The sequence below is a fragment of the Thermoascus crustaceus genome, assembly GCF_041956765.1.
Source record: "Thermoascus crustaceus strain CBS 181.67 unplaced genomic scaffold VTN00scaffold_2, whole genome shotgun sequence".
NCBI classification, from domain to species: domain Eukaryota; kingdom Fungi; phylum Ascomycota; class Eurotiomycetes; order Eurotiales; family Thermoascaceae; genus Thermoascus; species Thermoascus crustaceus.
Window position 1 is genome coordinate 854,599 of NW_027192528.1, and position 13,615 is coordinate 868,213.

General features: G+C 47.7%; 5 protein-coding genes across 5 annotated transcripts; 3 read left to right on the top strand and 2 right to left on the bottom strand.

Moving 5' to 3' along the window:
• Window positions 1-245: 245 nt before the first annotated feature.
• On the top strand, window positions 246-2,408 carry VTN00DRAFT_3817 (uncharacterized protein; the record flags this gene model as incomplete). The annotated part of the gene is made up of 7 exons (XM_069430176.1): window positions 246-462; window positions 560-606; window positions 713-1,019; window positions 1,092-1,375; window positions 1,453-1,761; window positions 1,832-2,026; window positions 2,175-2,408. The coding sequence occupies 7 exons, from the start codon at window positions 246-248 to the stop codon at window positions 2,406-2,408; spliced, it is 1,593 nt and encodes a 530-aa protein (XP_069289338.1).
• A 1,851-nt stretch (window positions 2,409-4,259) lies between these two features.
• On the top strand, window positions 4,260-7,409 carry VTN00DRAFT_3818 (uncharacterized protein; the record flags this gene model as incomplete). Its single annotated transcript, XM_069430177.1, has 4 exons — window positions 4,260-4,871; window positions 4,922-6,484; window positions 6,533-6,922; window positions 6,978-7,409. The coding sequence occupies 4 exons, from the start codon at window positions 4,260-4,262 to the stop codon at window positions 7,407-7,409; spliced, it is 2,997 nt and encodes a 998-aa protein (XP_069289339.1).
• A 112-nt stretch (window positions 7,410-7,521) lies between these two features.
• VTN00DRAFT_3819 (uncharacterized protein) lies at window positions 7,522-9,232 on the bottom strand (the record flags this gene model as incomplete). Its single annotated transcript, XM_069430178.1, has 6 exons — window positions 7,522-7,764; window positions 7,826-8,020; window positions 8,070-8,644; window positions 8,692-8,882; window positions 8,934-9,021; window positions 9,073-9,232. The coding sequence occupies 6 exons, from the start codon at window positions 9,230-9,232 to the stop codon at window positions 7,522-7,524; spliced, it is 1,452 nt and encodes a 483-aa protein (XP_069289340.1).
• Window positions 9,233-9,686: 454 nt separating this feature from the next.
• Window positions 9,687-10,139, bottom strand: VTN00DRAFT_3820 (uncharacterized protein; the record flags this gene model as incomplete). The annotated part of the gene is made up of 4 exons (XM_069430180.1): window positions 9,687-9,756; window positions 9,815-9,825; window positions 9,891-9,938; window positions 10,014-10,139. 4 exons carry the CDS (start codon window positions 10,137-10,139, stop codon window positions 9,687-9,689), a joined length of 255 nt encoding a protein of 84 aa, XP_069289341.1.
• Window positions 10,140-10,456: 317 nt separating this feature from the next.
• VTN00DRAFT_3821 (uncharacterized protein) lies at window positions 10,457-12,723 on the top strand (the record flags this gene model as incomplete). Its single annotated transcript, XM_069430181.1, has 10 exons — window positions 10,457-10,497; window positions 10,564-10,591; window positions 10,661-10,899; window positions 10,962-11,200; window positions 11,265-11,288; window positions 11,341-11,401; window positions 11,467-12,019; window positions 12,069-12,157; window positions 12,209-12,383; window positions 12,493-12,723. The coding sequence occupies 10 exons, from the start codon at window positions 10,457-10,459 to the stop codon at window positions 12,721-12,723; spliced, it is 1,680 nt and encodes a 559-aa protein (XP_069289342.1).
• Window positions 12,724-13,615: the final 892 nt, after the last annotated feature.

A 13,615-nucleotide genomic window follows, 5' to 3' on the forward strand; every position in this document is an offset into this window, starting at 1 on the left:
GTCGTTTGAACCAGGTAAAGCAAGAGCCCAATCGGTCACGCCGAATGGTCGACAGCCTGAATAGCGAGCGCCTCATTAGTCCTACGGCTTTTATCGGGTCTCCATAAGGCACAAACCCCGAGGCTGCATGGGGAGCTGAAAGGGGAGCGCGCAGGAAACTGCCACGTCAATGATGAATAGCTGCCTGAAAATAATATTATCAATCGTCCTTATCACTTAGGAGTACTGTTAACGTGCAAGTCGGTATGGATTCACGGGAACTTGTCTCTATCGGTTCTTCCCTTGGCGATGGATGGGAGAGCTACCCTACTCAACTGGGTGAGAATGTTCCGCTTGGCTGCGACACGGAAAACGTCCGCACAAGGCTGGAGAAAGATAAAGGAAGGTTATTCTCCCCCCTAGAAGAGTATCTTGAGTTATGGTTTGCTCCTGAAAGAAACCGAACCTGGCCTGGACATGTCGGTAAGCTCATCTTCATAGTCCTGAGAAAAAGAAAAAGAAAATGAAAATACCACACGTCGACAGTTACATGTGCTTTAGCTCACAAAAGTGGTACTAGAAAAGCACACCATCCAGGATGTGACGATGTTGAAGAATCTATGGCAGGTGAGTTGCCCAGTCAGCATATATCCAGTCTTTCTTCTTTCCATGTCCGATAATTCGAGTACTTGGCATGATTCTCATCGGTCAACCATGGTCTTTGTCCATATAGAAGGCCCGAGTAACATTCATCATAGGAAGACACAGAAAGGCCCGGAGCGGTATTCTAGTCAGCAGCTTCATCTTCTTGGCATGCTTCCACAGATTGCGACTTACGCTCTCTTCCAGCCTGGTAGGGCAAAGGCATTCCTGGGCTCGACTCCAAGTAACCCATGAGACTTTCCGTCGGATTCTCGCATTTCACAAAGTGTTTCCTCCCTTTTGCGACATCATACACGCATACGGCCAGCGCGTCAAAGAAGACAGCGAGACGTGGGACTCGTTTCACCGTCATGTTAGGACCGATTGCAGACAATACGGTTAGCCGTAATATCAAACCAGGTTGCCTCCATCTTGATGCTGATTATACCCGAATGTGACTGAACTCGAAGAACTATGCTACGACCTGCGCTACTTCGAACGGAACGGGCGAGCGGGAGAATTCCCCTGGTCTTTACGCCAAACAGGGGTCTACCAGCAACTTGATCTCTCCACAGGCAGATCAGTCTGGATCCTTTTGAAGCCATCTGACAGCATGAAGAAGACGCTTGAAGAAAATCTCGAGTCTCTAGCTGATAACAATCTACCCTTGCTCCACCACACGGTGTTTATCGCAGCCTCTCTGCGCAGCTGGAGAGATTATCTTGCGCACCTAGACACCGAGCTGCAACGCCTAGTAAATGAATTATCCACCTATTTCTTCGCTTTATTACCACCCATCAAGATTTATTTACTAACACGCTATGCGCCCAGGACGAAATTTCATCATTCGCCAATGTCGAGCAGAAACTAGAGCACGACTACTCCGTGGACTTCTCTGCGTGTCAGACTCTGGAGCTGCTGAGACGTAAGCTTCTTAAGGCGTTGGCTCTGCTGGATTCAACTGCGAACATTGTGAGAGGGTGCAAGATGCATCATAAAAAGTTACACGCAAGAACTCGTCCATCGTCAATGGTGGATGACAGGGTCATTTCTGCATTGGATGGATATGCGTTCCAGATAAACTATTACAGAAGCAGAGCTTCCACCCTTTTGCAACGCTGCTCCGGAACCGCGAGTCTGGTAAGTATCAACTATTTGCTATTAAATAGCAGAATGATTGAACTAGTTCTGATCAACTGGAATCTCGTAGCTCTCCAACATCGTCGAATACCGCAATGCGAAATCCATCGCACACACCACCCAGGCCAGCTACGAGACGCTGCAAGCCATGAAGACAGTCGCACACGAGACGGAGCGGGAAAATAGAATCGGGCAGAAGAACGCGGTGACGGTGAAGGCATTGACGTTCATTGCGACCATGTACCTGCCTGCGTCGCTCATAGCGGTCTGGACTCTCGTCTCATTCTCCTCCTCTCTCCTTTCCCATCTCCCTTCTACTGTACACCACTACCTATCACCATCACTATCCCAAGGTCTCGCACGTACACTCACAAACAAAAACACTAACTCTTACTCCCTTCATGGCACTCCAGTCGATATTCAGTTCCAACTTAATCAGTGTGGCCCAAAAGAGCGAAAACAACAACAAAACTAGCACCAGTGACACCCAAACTTACTTTATTCTCGCTTCCGAGTTCTGGAAATTCATCGTGGTAACGGTGGCCTTGATGGTGATCACGTTTGCGCTCACATTTTCGCTGGAGAGAATATTGCTGCGGTCGATGAAGAGAGAGGGCTCAGAGGGGTTTTCGAAGAACTGGGTGTGAGGGATATGTATATATTTTAAGCCTTTGAAGTCTTGTGATGTCTTTTTGTTATCCAGCTGCCAGCTTTCCGTTTTCCCAAAATCATTAAATAAAAATAATAAATAAACAAGTAAAAGTAAGGCGAAAACCTACAACAGACTGGATTTGCTGGTGGTCACCCACCCAACCACTAACCACTGACCACGGGACAACGGTTAGGCCTAAGCCTGGATCACTCACCCTAGATCTCGCGACCTAGCCTGAACTTTGTACCCCCACGCACAGCTCCCTAGATAGCAGCTGCTTGTTTGGATCTTGACCAGAGAGAGCCTCAGCTCGGCCATACCAGGACAATCAGAGCCAAGAAAGAAAATAACTAACCAACGTAACATGGAACTAGGTCTTATGTAAGATTCCCAACCCCTGCCATTCCAATACACAGGATTACATACCAGCTTCTAGAGCCGCATTTAATGCTTTTTTTAGCTTCTAATTTAGGCACCTAGCCTTTCTTTGTGTCTGCTGCTCCTCCACCTCCTTGTTATGAACCAACGAGACTAGGCGCTGTCCAGCACAGCCATGCATAATGAAATGATACCCTGCAAGGTAGGAGATAAGGATCCCTACAATGAAGGTGATCTGGGTTGTCATGTGATCTGATGATCGAGGGGGTCATTTGCAAGAGGGGTGTAGTCTGGTGTTAAGTTACTTTGCCAGCTGCCTAGTGGTCCTTGTAGCAGATCAGCGGTGTTCGTGACATATAAGCTTTTAGTTAAATATTCTAATACCTGCAGATGTAGGAAGTATTTGTTATTGTAACGGCGGGCCTAGGACTTCCTAGGCAGAGGCTCGTTGGGTTTATCTTGAAGGACAGAAGATAAGGGAAAAGATAGATAATAGGCCGTTACTAGCAATGTTACCACTAGGATTGCTATTTGAGTTGACCACGGGGTCCTAATCCCCATGGTTAAGGAGCGTCTTTATATACATAGTCCTTCTGTGGGTATTGGTATACCATATGGTATACTGTATACCTGATGGTATGTTGTATACCCGATGGTATACCATATACCTTTTAGTCCTTGTATACCATTGATTAGTCATAATCATGTGATGCCTGCGATGGCTTCTATCTCTTGCGGGGTAACATCCATTATGCAATGCTGCGTTGGGCAGCGCCGATCATAACAGTTATAATATCAAAGAAATATAGGTATAGCTTTAATAGAAATAAATAAGAACATAAAGTGACTCCAAGTTTTAGCAGAAAAAGAATATCAGAACACGTCCAGCAAGATCTATCTGTTAATCAATAATCTGCGGGTTTGGGTTGGGTTGCCCCCCCCCCCCCTCAACTCAGCCCAACCTGCAAGAATTATAAGTCTAGTGAAAGCATTACCAAATTATGGAAGTAAAGAGACTATTAACAGTGGCTTAACTAGAACTCATGTGTGGCAAGTCTGAACTTGTGTGTAAATTCCCATATATTATCGACAATCCATTGATTACCTAATCGGCACTTGGACAAAGCAGGCTGCAACATCCTTCCCAGCTTCGTTCTTGCAACTATGACACTGTCTTTAATCTTTAATCCTTTTTAGAATTCCTTCGAGTCAGCGGTGTTAGAACCCAGAAGTACAGCGGTATTCGTTTGTTTTTATGCATACCCCTCATTCGAACCCGGCTTGAGTGACCTCTGTGGGGAGAGAGCAGCTCTGCAGCTGATACTTGCGCCTGCCGTGCTGACAGATCTATCCTCTTACTTGATACCATTCGCTGCAGTTGCATAATTAATAATTCTGGTGCAGCTACGGCATTATAGCCGTATTGTATATGAAACGACGCCTTTTGCGCGGATGAACAGCTCTGACCATGTCGGAGCGGCAAAATGGAACGCTACAGAAACAATCACCGCAGGAAACGAGCCATCGCCTTACGAGAATCATCCTTGAGGATTTCAAGAAGATCACACGACGATCCGACGACCCTGCCAAGTCCTTCATTTGCCATTACGACCTTAAAAAGATATGGAAGGATAAGGGCCGTATCAAGACATTGCTTTATCCAGACGATGTGCCCCCAGCTGTTCTCGATGTGATCCAAAAAAACATGTTTACAATCCTGTCAGTCCTCGTTTCGATTGGCGCTGAGAACTGCCTGGCCGAATTCCGCAAACGACTGTTCAAGCCCAATGGCAGAGATCCACGTTTTACGGATCAAGATATACCACTGGAACGTGGGCAAATTGAATTCCTTGCCGCGGAACCCGCTCTTGAGGAGCAGTTCTCCGAGCAACAACACAAGTTCAGTCCGGTCGTGATCAGTCTCGAGGAGTTCAAGGCAACAAAGGAATTTGACCCGCTCCGACGTCTTCCGTTTGAAGTCATATCAGAAGATCTTGGAATCGGTGCTTTCAGTGACGTCAAACTGGTTAGAATACCGTCAAAGTATTTCAAAGAAGTTGGTGGGTCCTACTATGACGACGTAAGGACTGATTATTCCAAAACAGAGAATATGTCCACTGACAGAATCAGGTCTATAAGGTAGCTTGCAAGAAGATCCACGTGGACAAAAACTTCAACCAGGAAGTTGACAACCTTCAGATCTTAAAGGAGAGCCTGACGAGCCAGGATCATATCCTCAAACATCTTGCGACGATAAAGCACGGTCTCGATCGTTATATTCTGCTCCCACACGCAAGTTTGGGCGACCTTTACCAGTTTTTGCACTGCGGCAAAGACCTTGACGACAACGAAAATCTAAAATACGATTTCAGGCAAAGGTTTCAACAGATCCCCGACCCTGGAAGCGGTGATGTTTCCCCAGCACTGCTCAAGCAGTGCCGGGCTCTTGCGGGCGCTCTGAAATGGCTACATAGCGGCATTGACGTAGAATCAAGCGACAACTCGAACACCATCTTCTGCGCCCATATGGATCTTAAACCGGACAATATCCTGATCCAGCCGGATGCTGATTCTATCGTGGGGAAATGGATGATATCCGATTTTGGTATCTCGGTGATCCAAGAGAATAAACGAACCAATAACTCAAATATCGTCTCGGTTAGAGACTGGTATGAACGCCACACATTGAATACGCGGCCAAAACGGAATACTGGAACTTACCAAGCGCCAGAGGTTAAGCTTTCTGAGCAGCTGCGGGAGTCCCCTGAGCGCCTAGCTGCCGATCAAAAGGGAGTGGGGCGTAAAAGTGATATCTGGTCTTATGGCTGCATATTCAGTGAGGTTCTTGCCTGGGCCCTCGGTAGAGACGAGCAAGTCGAGATCTTCAATCTTGAAAGAAGAAAAGGTGGAAACAATTACTTTTTCGATTCGAAATATCTCGGTTCGCCAAGTAGTCTGGACCAGTTCGAGGTCAGACAATCAGTCGTTGACTGGCTAAATCTGGTTCAAGACGGATCCAGAAGTCCTTGCAAATGGGCCCGTTGCTGGGCTGGGACAATCAAGGATATCCTGGTTGTGGATACCGGAGCCAGACCAGACGCTGACCGACTTGTGGAACTCGTTGAACACGTCAAGGTTCATCAGAAGCACTCTCTGGATAAGAAGCCCATAGAGTGTTCCTATCTAAGATCCACATCTGGTCGCCGAAGACCAGTTGACCGAACCAAGCAAGACGACGAAGCACCTACTATCGTGGTGTACCCTGAGCCTGAACCTCAGCGTGAGCCAGTTTCAGTGCCAGATCCGGCGCCTAAGGATGAGTCAAAGTCTGAGCTTGAACCACATGGACCAAGTCCACCGGCCTACATGCAACCGGCTCACGCGCATGGAATCTCTATTAACCCAGACACGCCAATTCCGCGCTCGGCGCAAGAGCCAATTTGTTGGCAAGGGGTGAGAGGTGATGTGCTCGATGTTGCCTTATCACACACGGAGGCTGGAACTGCAGTAGCATTTTTGATGAAAGAGGTTGTTCAAATTTACAATATCAATCTGCAGCATCCCCCCGCAACGTCCCATCGGAAACTTGAACTTACAGGTATTAAATGGAAAGATGCCAATCATGCCCATGTAGCATTTGCCGGTGGAATCCTCGCAGTTTGGGGCCATTGTACGCAGCAGAACAAGAAACTGGTAATCTCCTGTTCTACATCCACTTCGCTGTTTTTGCTGACTTTGTAGCTCTGTCTCTACGACGTCGATAAGCCGGAAAGATTTGGTTCTCCCATTAGTTCTCCCATTTCAGAAGGAATTGATATGCTGAAAACCGTCGCAATATCACCGCAAGGTGTTGTTGCCTTGGTCCGTCGCGAAGATATTCTTATCAAACTCGTCAAGCCTCCCTCTCCCCCCAGACAAGAGCTAAGCTATTGGCACGGCTTAAATCATTCTAGTTCTGGTGATATACGATTATATCCACGACCGAAGCAGAAATATGCTCACGCTGCTTTCAATGACGTTGGAAATCTTTTATTCGCATGGGCATATGACAAGACGGAGTCACTTTACGTATGGAGGGTCCAGAACGGAGTCCTAGAAACGGTAACGGATTCTGAGAGTCATTATCCATCTGTGAGCTTGCCATACATTCCGTCATCTTAGGGCTGGGTGCTGAACAAGCTTGTAGGAGGAAAGAGGCATTCCATCCACCAAGGTGATACCTTACAACACGTATCACGGATGCATCATTGCCACTCCGGAAAAACGGTTCTTTCCCGCCCAGACACGAAGCTCTCTAATTGATGGAACCCAGCTGCTAAACCGCCATGACATTCAGCTGGAAGATTTTAAAACTGGGTGCGTATTCCAAGACCACTCCTTCGTAGCTGTGGAGAAAAGATCTGGCCTTCCTTTGTGGCACTGTGAAAGCTTCTACTTGAAAGAGTACGAGATCAAGTATGGAGCGGTTCATTTCTTACAACATCAAGGGCAGCAATTGTGCAAGCTCACCTCCAAAGTTAGGAGCTCCTCGAAATTGAGAGTCTTGAAGTCTGGTACTGATCTGGTGGCTGTGGTCTGCAATCGGGACGGGACAATCGAGCTCGTCAGATTTACTTGAGTAGACAGATTCTATCAGGTTGGGAACACTTCTACCCGATGCAGTTTACAGTTATTCTATATGAAACTGTCCTGTTCCTTACAAACCCTGTATGCTCCGCATAACATCGATGTCATCTGACCTTTCCGGCATCGTCAAGGTGTTCTTCGCTGGTTTTGTGGCAGCCCCTCGGTCGCTGGAACAAACGAAAGGGCTTTCCTTTCCACCAGGCATCGAAAAGCACAATCAGAACATAGACAAGACCGGTAATGACCGTCAGAGGCAGCCACGTTGCCACGAAGATCCAAAAGTCTTTGGCAATCACAATTTGCTGCGAATTCTTATCAAAGGCAAAGAAATTCATACCATAGAGACTCTGTGTCGTCGTTGATTGATTAGAACTCTTATCCGGACCGACCGTCAGAAAGAAAACTTACGACGATGAAACTACCGGGCAGATATACTGCCGAGACGAAGGTGATGATCTTGACGGTGGCGCTGTCGTCCACGCTGTCCTGTTGCAGGTCTTTCAGCTCATTTGTGACGTTCCGGAGCTTATCCGTCAAATCTCGCAGTTCCTTGTCGACCTTGGCGGTTTCGAGTTGGTTGTGCAATGTTAATGTATAACCGACCTGTCCTCCATCAGCGGTTGTTCTTTTTATTCAGTTATTATCACTATACCAGGTCAATGGTGTTTCGAATCCGGGGCATCAATGCTTTACAGCTTTCCGTGTACCCTGTCAAGGCGGTTTCAAAAGATGCCAACTCTTCGAGGGTCCCGATCGATTTGCGCTTCAGCTTTCGGACCAAGTCGAGATTGTTGTTGCAGCATGCCTGGGCTTGATAGACCCAGTCATTCACATTTCGCAACTCAGTCACTCTCTCAAAGCTTTCATTCGGATCAACCTCATCGGGCTGCGTGGTCATGGCGTCGTCAGTCGCGTCATTAAACCTGTCGCCGAGATGCCGCAAGTACCACCTCCAATTGTCCAGAAAGGACGACAGCACCAGCAAGTGCAGGCCATCTGGGTCCGGCATCGTCATCTCCGGCGTGATCCACGTTTTCGAACTGTCAATGCCCACCCATTCTAGAACCCGGACATCGAGAATACTGCCTTGATTTGGATGAAGAAGCACGAAAAGATCGAATTGAGATGCATGATGACACTGATGATATACTCCGGTATGCCGAAAAGACCACGGACTATTCATCCCCCGAAAGTTCTCTTCGACGTAATTCATCTGATATGAAATATCTACCGCCTTCTAGTTTCTATTCGAGCATCTGGTCTGGCTGACTTACAGGATGTCGAGGCTCCTTCCTGTGAAGAGACCGCTGAATGGCTACTGCCCGCCTCTGCCACATGCGGCGCCTCTCCAAACGAGAGAAGCACTTGAAGTAAGTCCGGATGGATATCGTGTTGCCGCAGTATCTGGCACATGAGCTCCGAAGTGATCATCAGAGGCCGGATGGAATTTTCTGAGTATATCGAGCTAGAAAGAAGTCGTCAGAGATCGTATCAGTCCTGCTGTGGAGTCACTTGCACTATTCGGACGCGGATATTGTCATGGCCTTTATCCAGAGCGCTAGAGAGGTCTGTCGAGTCGTTATATGTCTTGGATATCGTGCGCCCTAAGAGTTGGTCAGAGTTTTGGCCTGGTATCATCATCGTTCACCACTCACCAGTCCGATTGACATCGGTGATTCTCACATGGATGTTTCTCTTTGAAAACACGTATTTTTCTCTACTTTGCAGTCGCCGCTTCAAGCTGGCTCGGTTGACCGACGTCAGGCTGCGATGGGTTGCTCTGGTCAAATAATCGTTCCACGCTTCAGAAGCCATCTTAGTTCAGTTTTGATTCTTTTTTTCTTTCTTTTTTTGATTTGGTCTGATGTAAAAGCCTATCCAACTGAAAACCGAGAGATCTATATATCTTTATTGGAATGTTTGCCATCATGGATCTCCTAAAGCTTAAGCGAGTGCGCCTAGGCTGGCTTAGCCTCTGCCTTGCCCGTATTGCAGCAACGGGGAACAGCATGAGTGCAACGCTAATCTCCAACAAAGAAAACACCCCTGAACAATCTCCTCACGAGGCATCTTTCTAGGCTGAGTGGTTGGGCCCGTGCACAGTCTGATAGCACTGCCTTCCGGCTGAGGGGCTCTACCCTGGTCGCAGATATAATCGGTTAGGCACATTTATGATTGGATATCTCTGCTATCTGCATATCTCTGCTATCTGCTTCTTTGAATGAATCAACCGCTTGAGCTAGGTCCCGTCTATCTAGCCTTGTCCTTGTCACCTCTCCTGTTCAGCCGCACGCGCATCGGCTTCCCTCTTCCGATCCATGATCTCGATGGCCATATCTCTTGGTTATGCTGTTATCATTCTCGTCCATGCTTCCTGGGTGCGCCGCTTTTGCCTACCTCAGCTTTTCCTGCGAAAGGCTTAGCCTGGCTTTCCTGGAAAGAGTCCATTCGCTGCTAAAAATCAATCACTGACCGCTGTCAATCGCTCCGGGGCTCTGAAGTGCCAACGATCATTTTCATGCTGGGTCGGAAATGCCTCTGGATCAGTATGCTGTGGGATGGGTTGCAATCAGAATAATAAAGGTGCGTCACTCACAGTAACCTCGAACTTGAGATTCTTGCCGTACCTTTCCGTCAGATAGGCTTCTAACTCGGGCCCGATCCCGGCATAATTGGCGATTGCCGGATAAAGGATGTTCTTGTAAAGCTTTCGCTCCGCCATCGCAAGAGTTGGGTATGTTTCCAGAGGTCCTGGCAAGGCTTGAGGCTCTCAATGTAGATATAGATGGTCGAAATTCGATCCTCGATCCTGATTCATGCGATTAATATTCCCTGCAGGGAAGCCAGCTGGGTCAGCTGCCCCTGCCTAACCTCCAAACCTCAAGCACCATAGCTGGCTAGTGCTATCAAGAGCCGCCACGTAGTGTGTACCGTGCGAGGCTGAGGGTTTGTCAATTGATAAATCGTTCCCAGAAGACCGCAGAAGCTTTCCTTGGTCAGAGATATTGCCTCCCCGACGTCGAGTGATTTGGTAGCATCATGGCTGAGCAGCGCCCGCGACTCAAACACCCGAAGCTCAAGTAAGTTGCCTCGGACTACTCCGATTGCACCACACGGGGATCGAAATACTAACGCATGCGCTTCAGGCAGACCTTGTATGGATTTCAGATCTTTGTAGGGACCCCTTTACCTCACCTCATTACTGTAACAGAATACTGCTGACGCCAAACAAAATGACAATAGTTCATCGTCCTGAGCGCCGTTATCGGAGGAGGCATCTTCAACAACGACGGCGAGGCACTGGAGGTGGCTGGCCCCGCGGGACTTCTCCTCTCCGTCGGCGTGATTGGCATTGTGGCCATCTGCGTCAGCGAATGCATCTCCGAGCTGGTGCAGCAGTTTCCCGTCTACAATGCCGTCGTCGAATATGTCCGCGTGTTTGTCGATGAAGACCTCGGCTGGGTGGTTGGGGTTGCGTACTGGTCTGTAGAAACAAAAGAGTAAGATCGATCGAGCCGGCTGATAAAGTGACTTGACTGTGTAGGTATATGTTTGCTTCGGTTTTTGCGGTCCAGAATCTGGCGGCGGCCAGCTTGTCGCAATACTGGGGCTTGGACCAAACCTGGCAGACGCTCGCTTTCTACGTCTTTGCTCCGCTCGTCATCCTCATATTGAATTTCCTGGGCGTGTTTTACTATGGCATCGTCGAGTCCATCGGCGGTTTCTTGAAGATCTGCCTTGTTTTGGGGGTATCTGTCTTCTTATATGTCATTGCAGCTCAAAGTTTGTTGTTCCTTGTTGCGAGTGAGCAGAATATATAAGCTAATCTTGCTTTCTTTCTTGCCAGAGAATCTAGGTGGATCAGATGGCCGTAGGTGTGAAGCAATTCTAGTTGTTTACCATGCTGACGAGCTCTTTCTCAGGGATCAACGATGGCTTTAAAAATAATAGCAACTTTGCAACCAAACATTCCAAAGCCGTCTGGTTAGTGTCCCCCAACCCTAACCGTTGTATCAAGTATGAGTTCTGATCTGTTCTGATCCTTGCAGCTACGCAATCCCGCTGGTGGCGTATAGTTTTCAGGGCGTGGAGATCATCACAATGACAGCCTTCGAGGCCAGAGATGCTGCCGCCATCCGATGGCCGTCTCGATGGATTTCCTATGCCGTGGTTTTCTTCTACCTTCTTTGCACAATTGGCGAGACGCTCAACATCTCCTGGAAGGATGACCATCTACCCCCCATCTACGGAGGGGTCGGAAACAGCACCACCGCTGCTCTGCCGATTGATCCGCCGTTGTCCACCAGCATGGTCATTGTTGCCGCGTGGAAGGCTGGCCATCACAACATCGCCGGTTTCCTAAATGGATGCTTCATCTTCAGCGTCCTCTCCGCTTCCAACACGTCGCTGTATGTCAGTTCCCGGACGCTGTACGGCCTCACGCGGGAGATGCCAGACACCAATTGGGTCAACCGACAGATCAAGCGGTTAAGTCTGGTAGTAAAGGAGACGGGCGTCCCAGCCGCTGCCCTTTTGTTCACTGCCGTTTCCTTCATCTGGCTGCCGTTTTTGCAGCTCAAAGGTGGATACGCTCTTAACGACGTGTGTTTTCTGCTTCAATATATATGTATTTCAGGCTAATACATGGCAGTTGATTGAGATTTTCTCGGTTTCGGCGAGCGTGGCCTGTCTCATTGTGTGGGCGGCGCTGTGTTTGGCCTTTATTCGATATCAGCTGTGGTGAGCTTACCTCAGCCTTGTCAGTCTGTCAACGCGATCTAAATGTTCTAGGCTAGAGATCTGCGATGCCGACTTGGATAGGCTGTACCCGGAATTCAGGCGGGATTCCGAGCAGTACACGCCCAGAACTTTTCTTTCCTGGCTCCAGCCGCTCGTCGCCTGGGTTGGGCTAGTGGGCTGCATTCTCATTTTCGGGTTCGCCAGTGCGACCTGGTGGGATACGCGGGTGAGTCTCGCCAAAGTTGCAGTTGCATATGCGGCAGTCAGTACTATATTTCCTATATATGGCGATCTGTCGCTCAGCTAATATATATATGTGTGTGTATGTAATACAGCATGTCGTCCTATTCGCCCTTTTCATTTTCCTAAAACTGATGAACAAGCGACTCTGGAAACGATGGGGGGTCAAACTAGACTCGGATGTCCAGAAACTGGTCGAGGAGTTGGACCGGTTGAACTATAAGAAGCTGGAGCGGAACCCCTCGGGAGCCACCGAGTGGTTGAGGAGGCTGTTGATGTTGGGCTTGAGACAAAATGATGGCAGAAACAACAGTCCGGATGAATGATAACATAGCGGTGGCAACTACGAATCGACATGTCGTGGAAGGAGGCTCTGGAGGGATCGATCGCCCTTAGAGAGATGGGCGACGAGGGTGACTGTCACTGATATATCTTTAACCGCTGCGCATGAGATTTATTTTGTTGTACCGTTGTGGTTCAGTGTGGGAATAAACCAAGGAAAGAAGAATAGCTCATTTGTATAGACTAGTATTGAGAGGGTCTATATTCATTGATAATGAAAGACAATCTGATTCTCAATCCATCTAGCTAATAGACTCTTTATATATGTCAGCCGAATATTACCACTATAACCTAGTGGTATGCCAAGAGACCTATCAGCCTAATCAGCACACGCCGATTCGGATCTGCAGAAGGTCATGATCCCTGCAATAAAGGAATCATACTGTCTATACCCGAGATTGCCTATTTTCCTTTATTATATCCTTTCATATTTCATGAAAGGTCTCGGGATCATTAAACAAAGAAATATTCGGAAGGTCTTAACCCCTAAGTCCATGAGAATAAATAGTCAGTTAGTTAGGTAGATTCGAATAATCAGAGCTTTCATCATCATACCTTCGGATTACTAGGTTCGCGCAGTCTGACAATATAACAGTCTCTAGGGTCTAGTATATGGGCAATCATGCAGAACAGACAGGTATATTCTCAGTATATACTCTTGGAAATTCTCTGTGATTCCTTTAGTTAATATGCTTATATAAGCTCTATTTTCAAGGTTTGAATACACAGCTTCTGATTAGCTAATTTAATAGGATTTAACTAACTAGTGTGGGATTAGTATATAATGGCAGTAATTATCTTTAACACTTAGCAAAAGCCTCTTTCTTGTTTGTTACTGTCTCTGTGTAACGGCGGACCTAAGACTTCTTAGGCGAG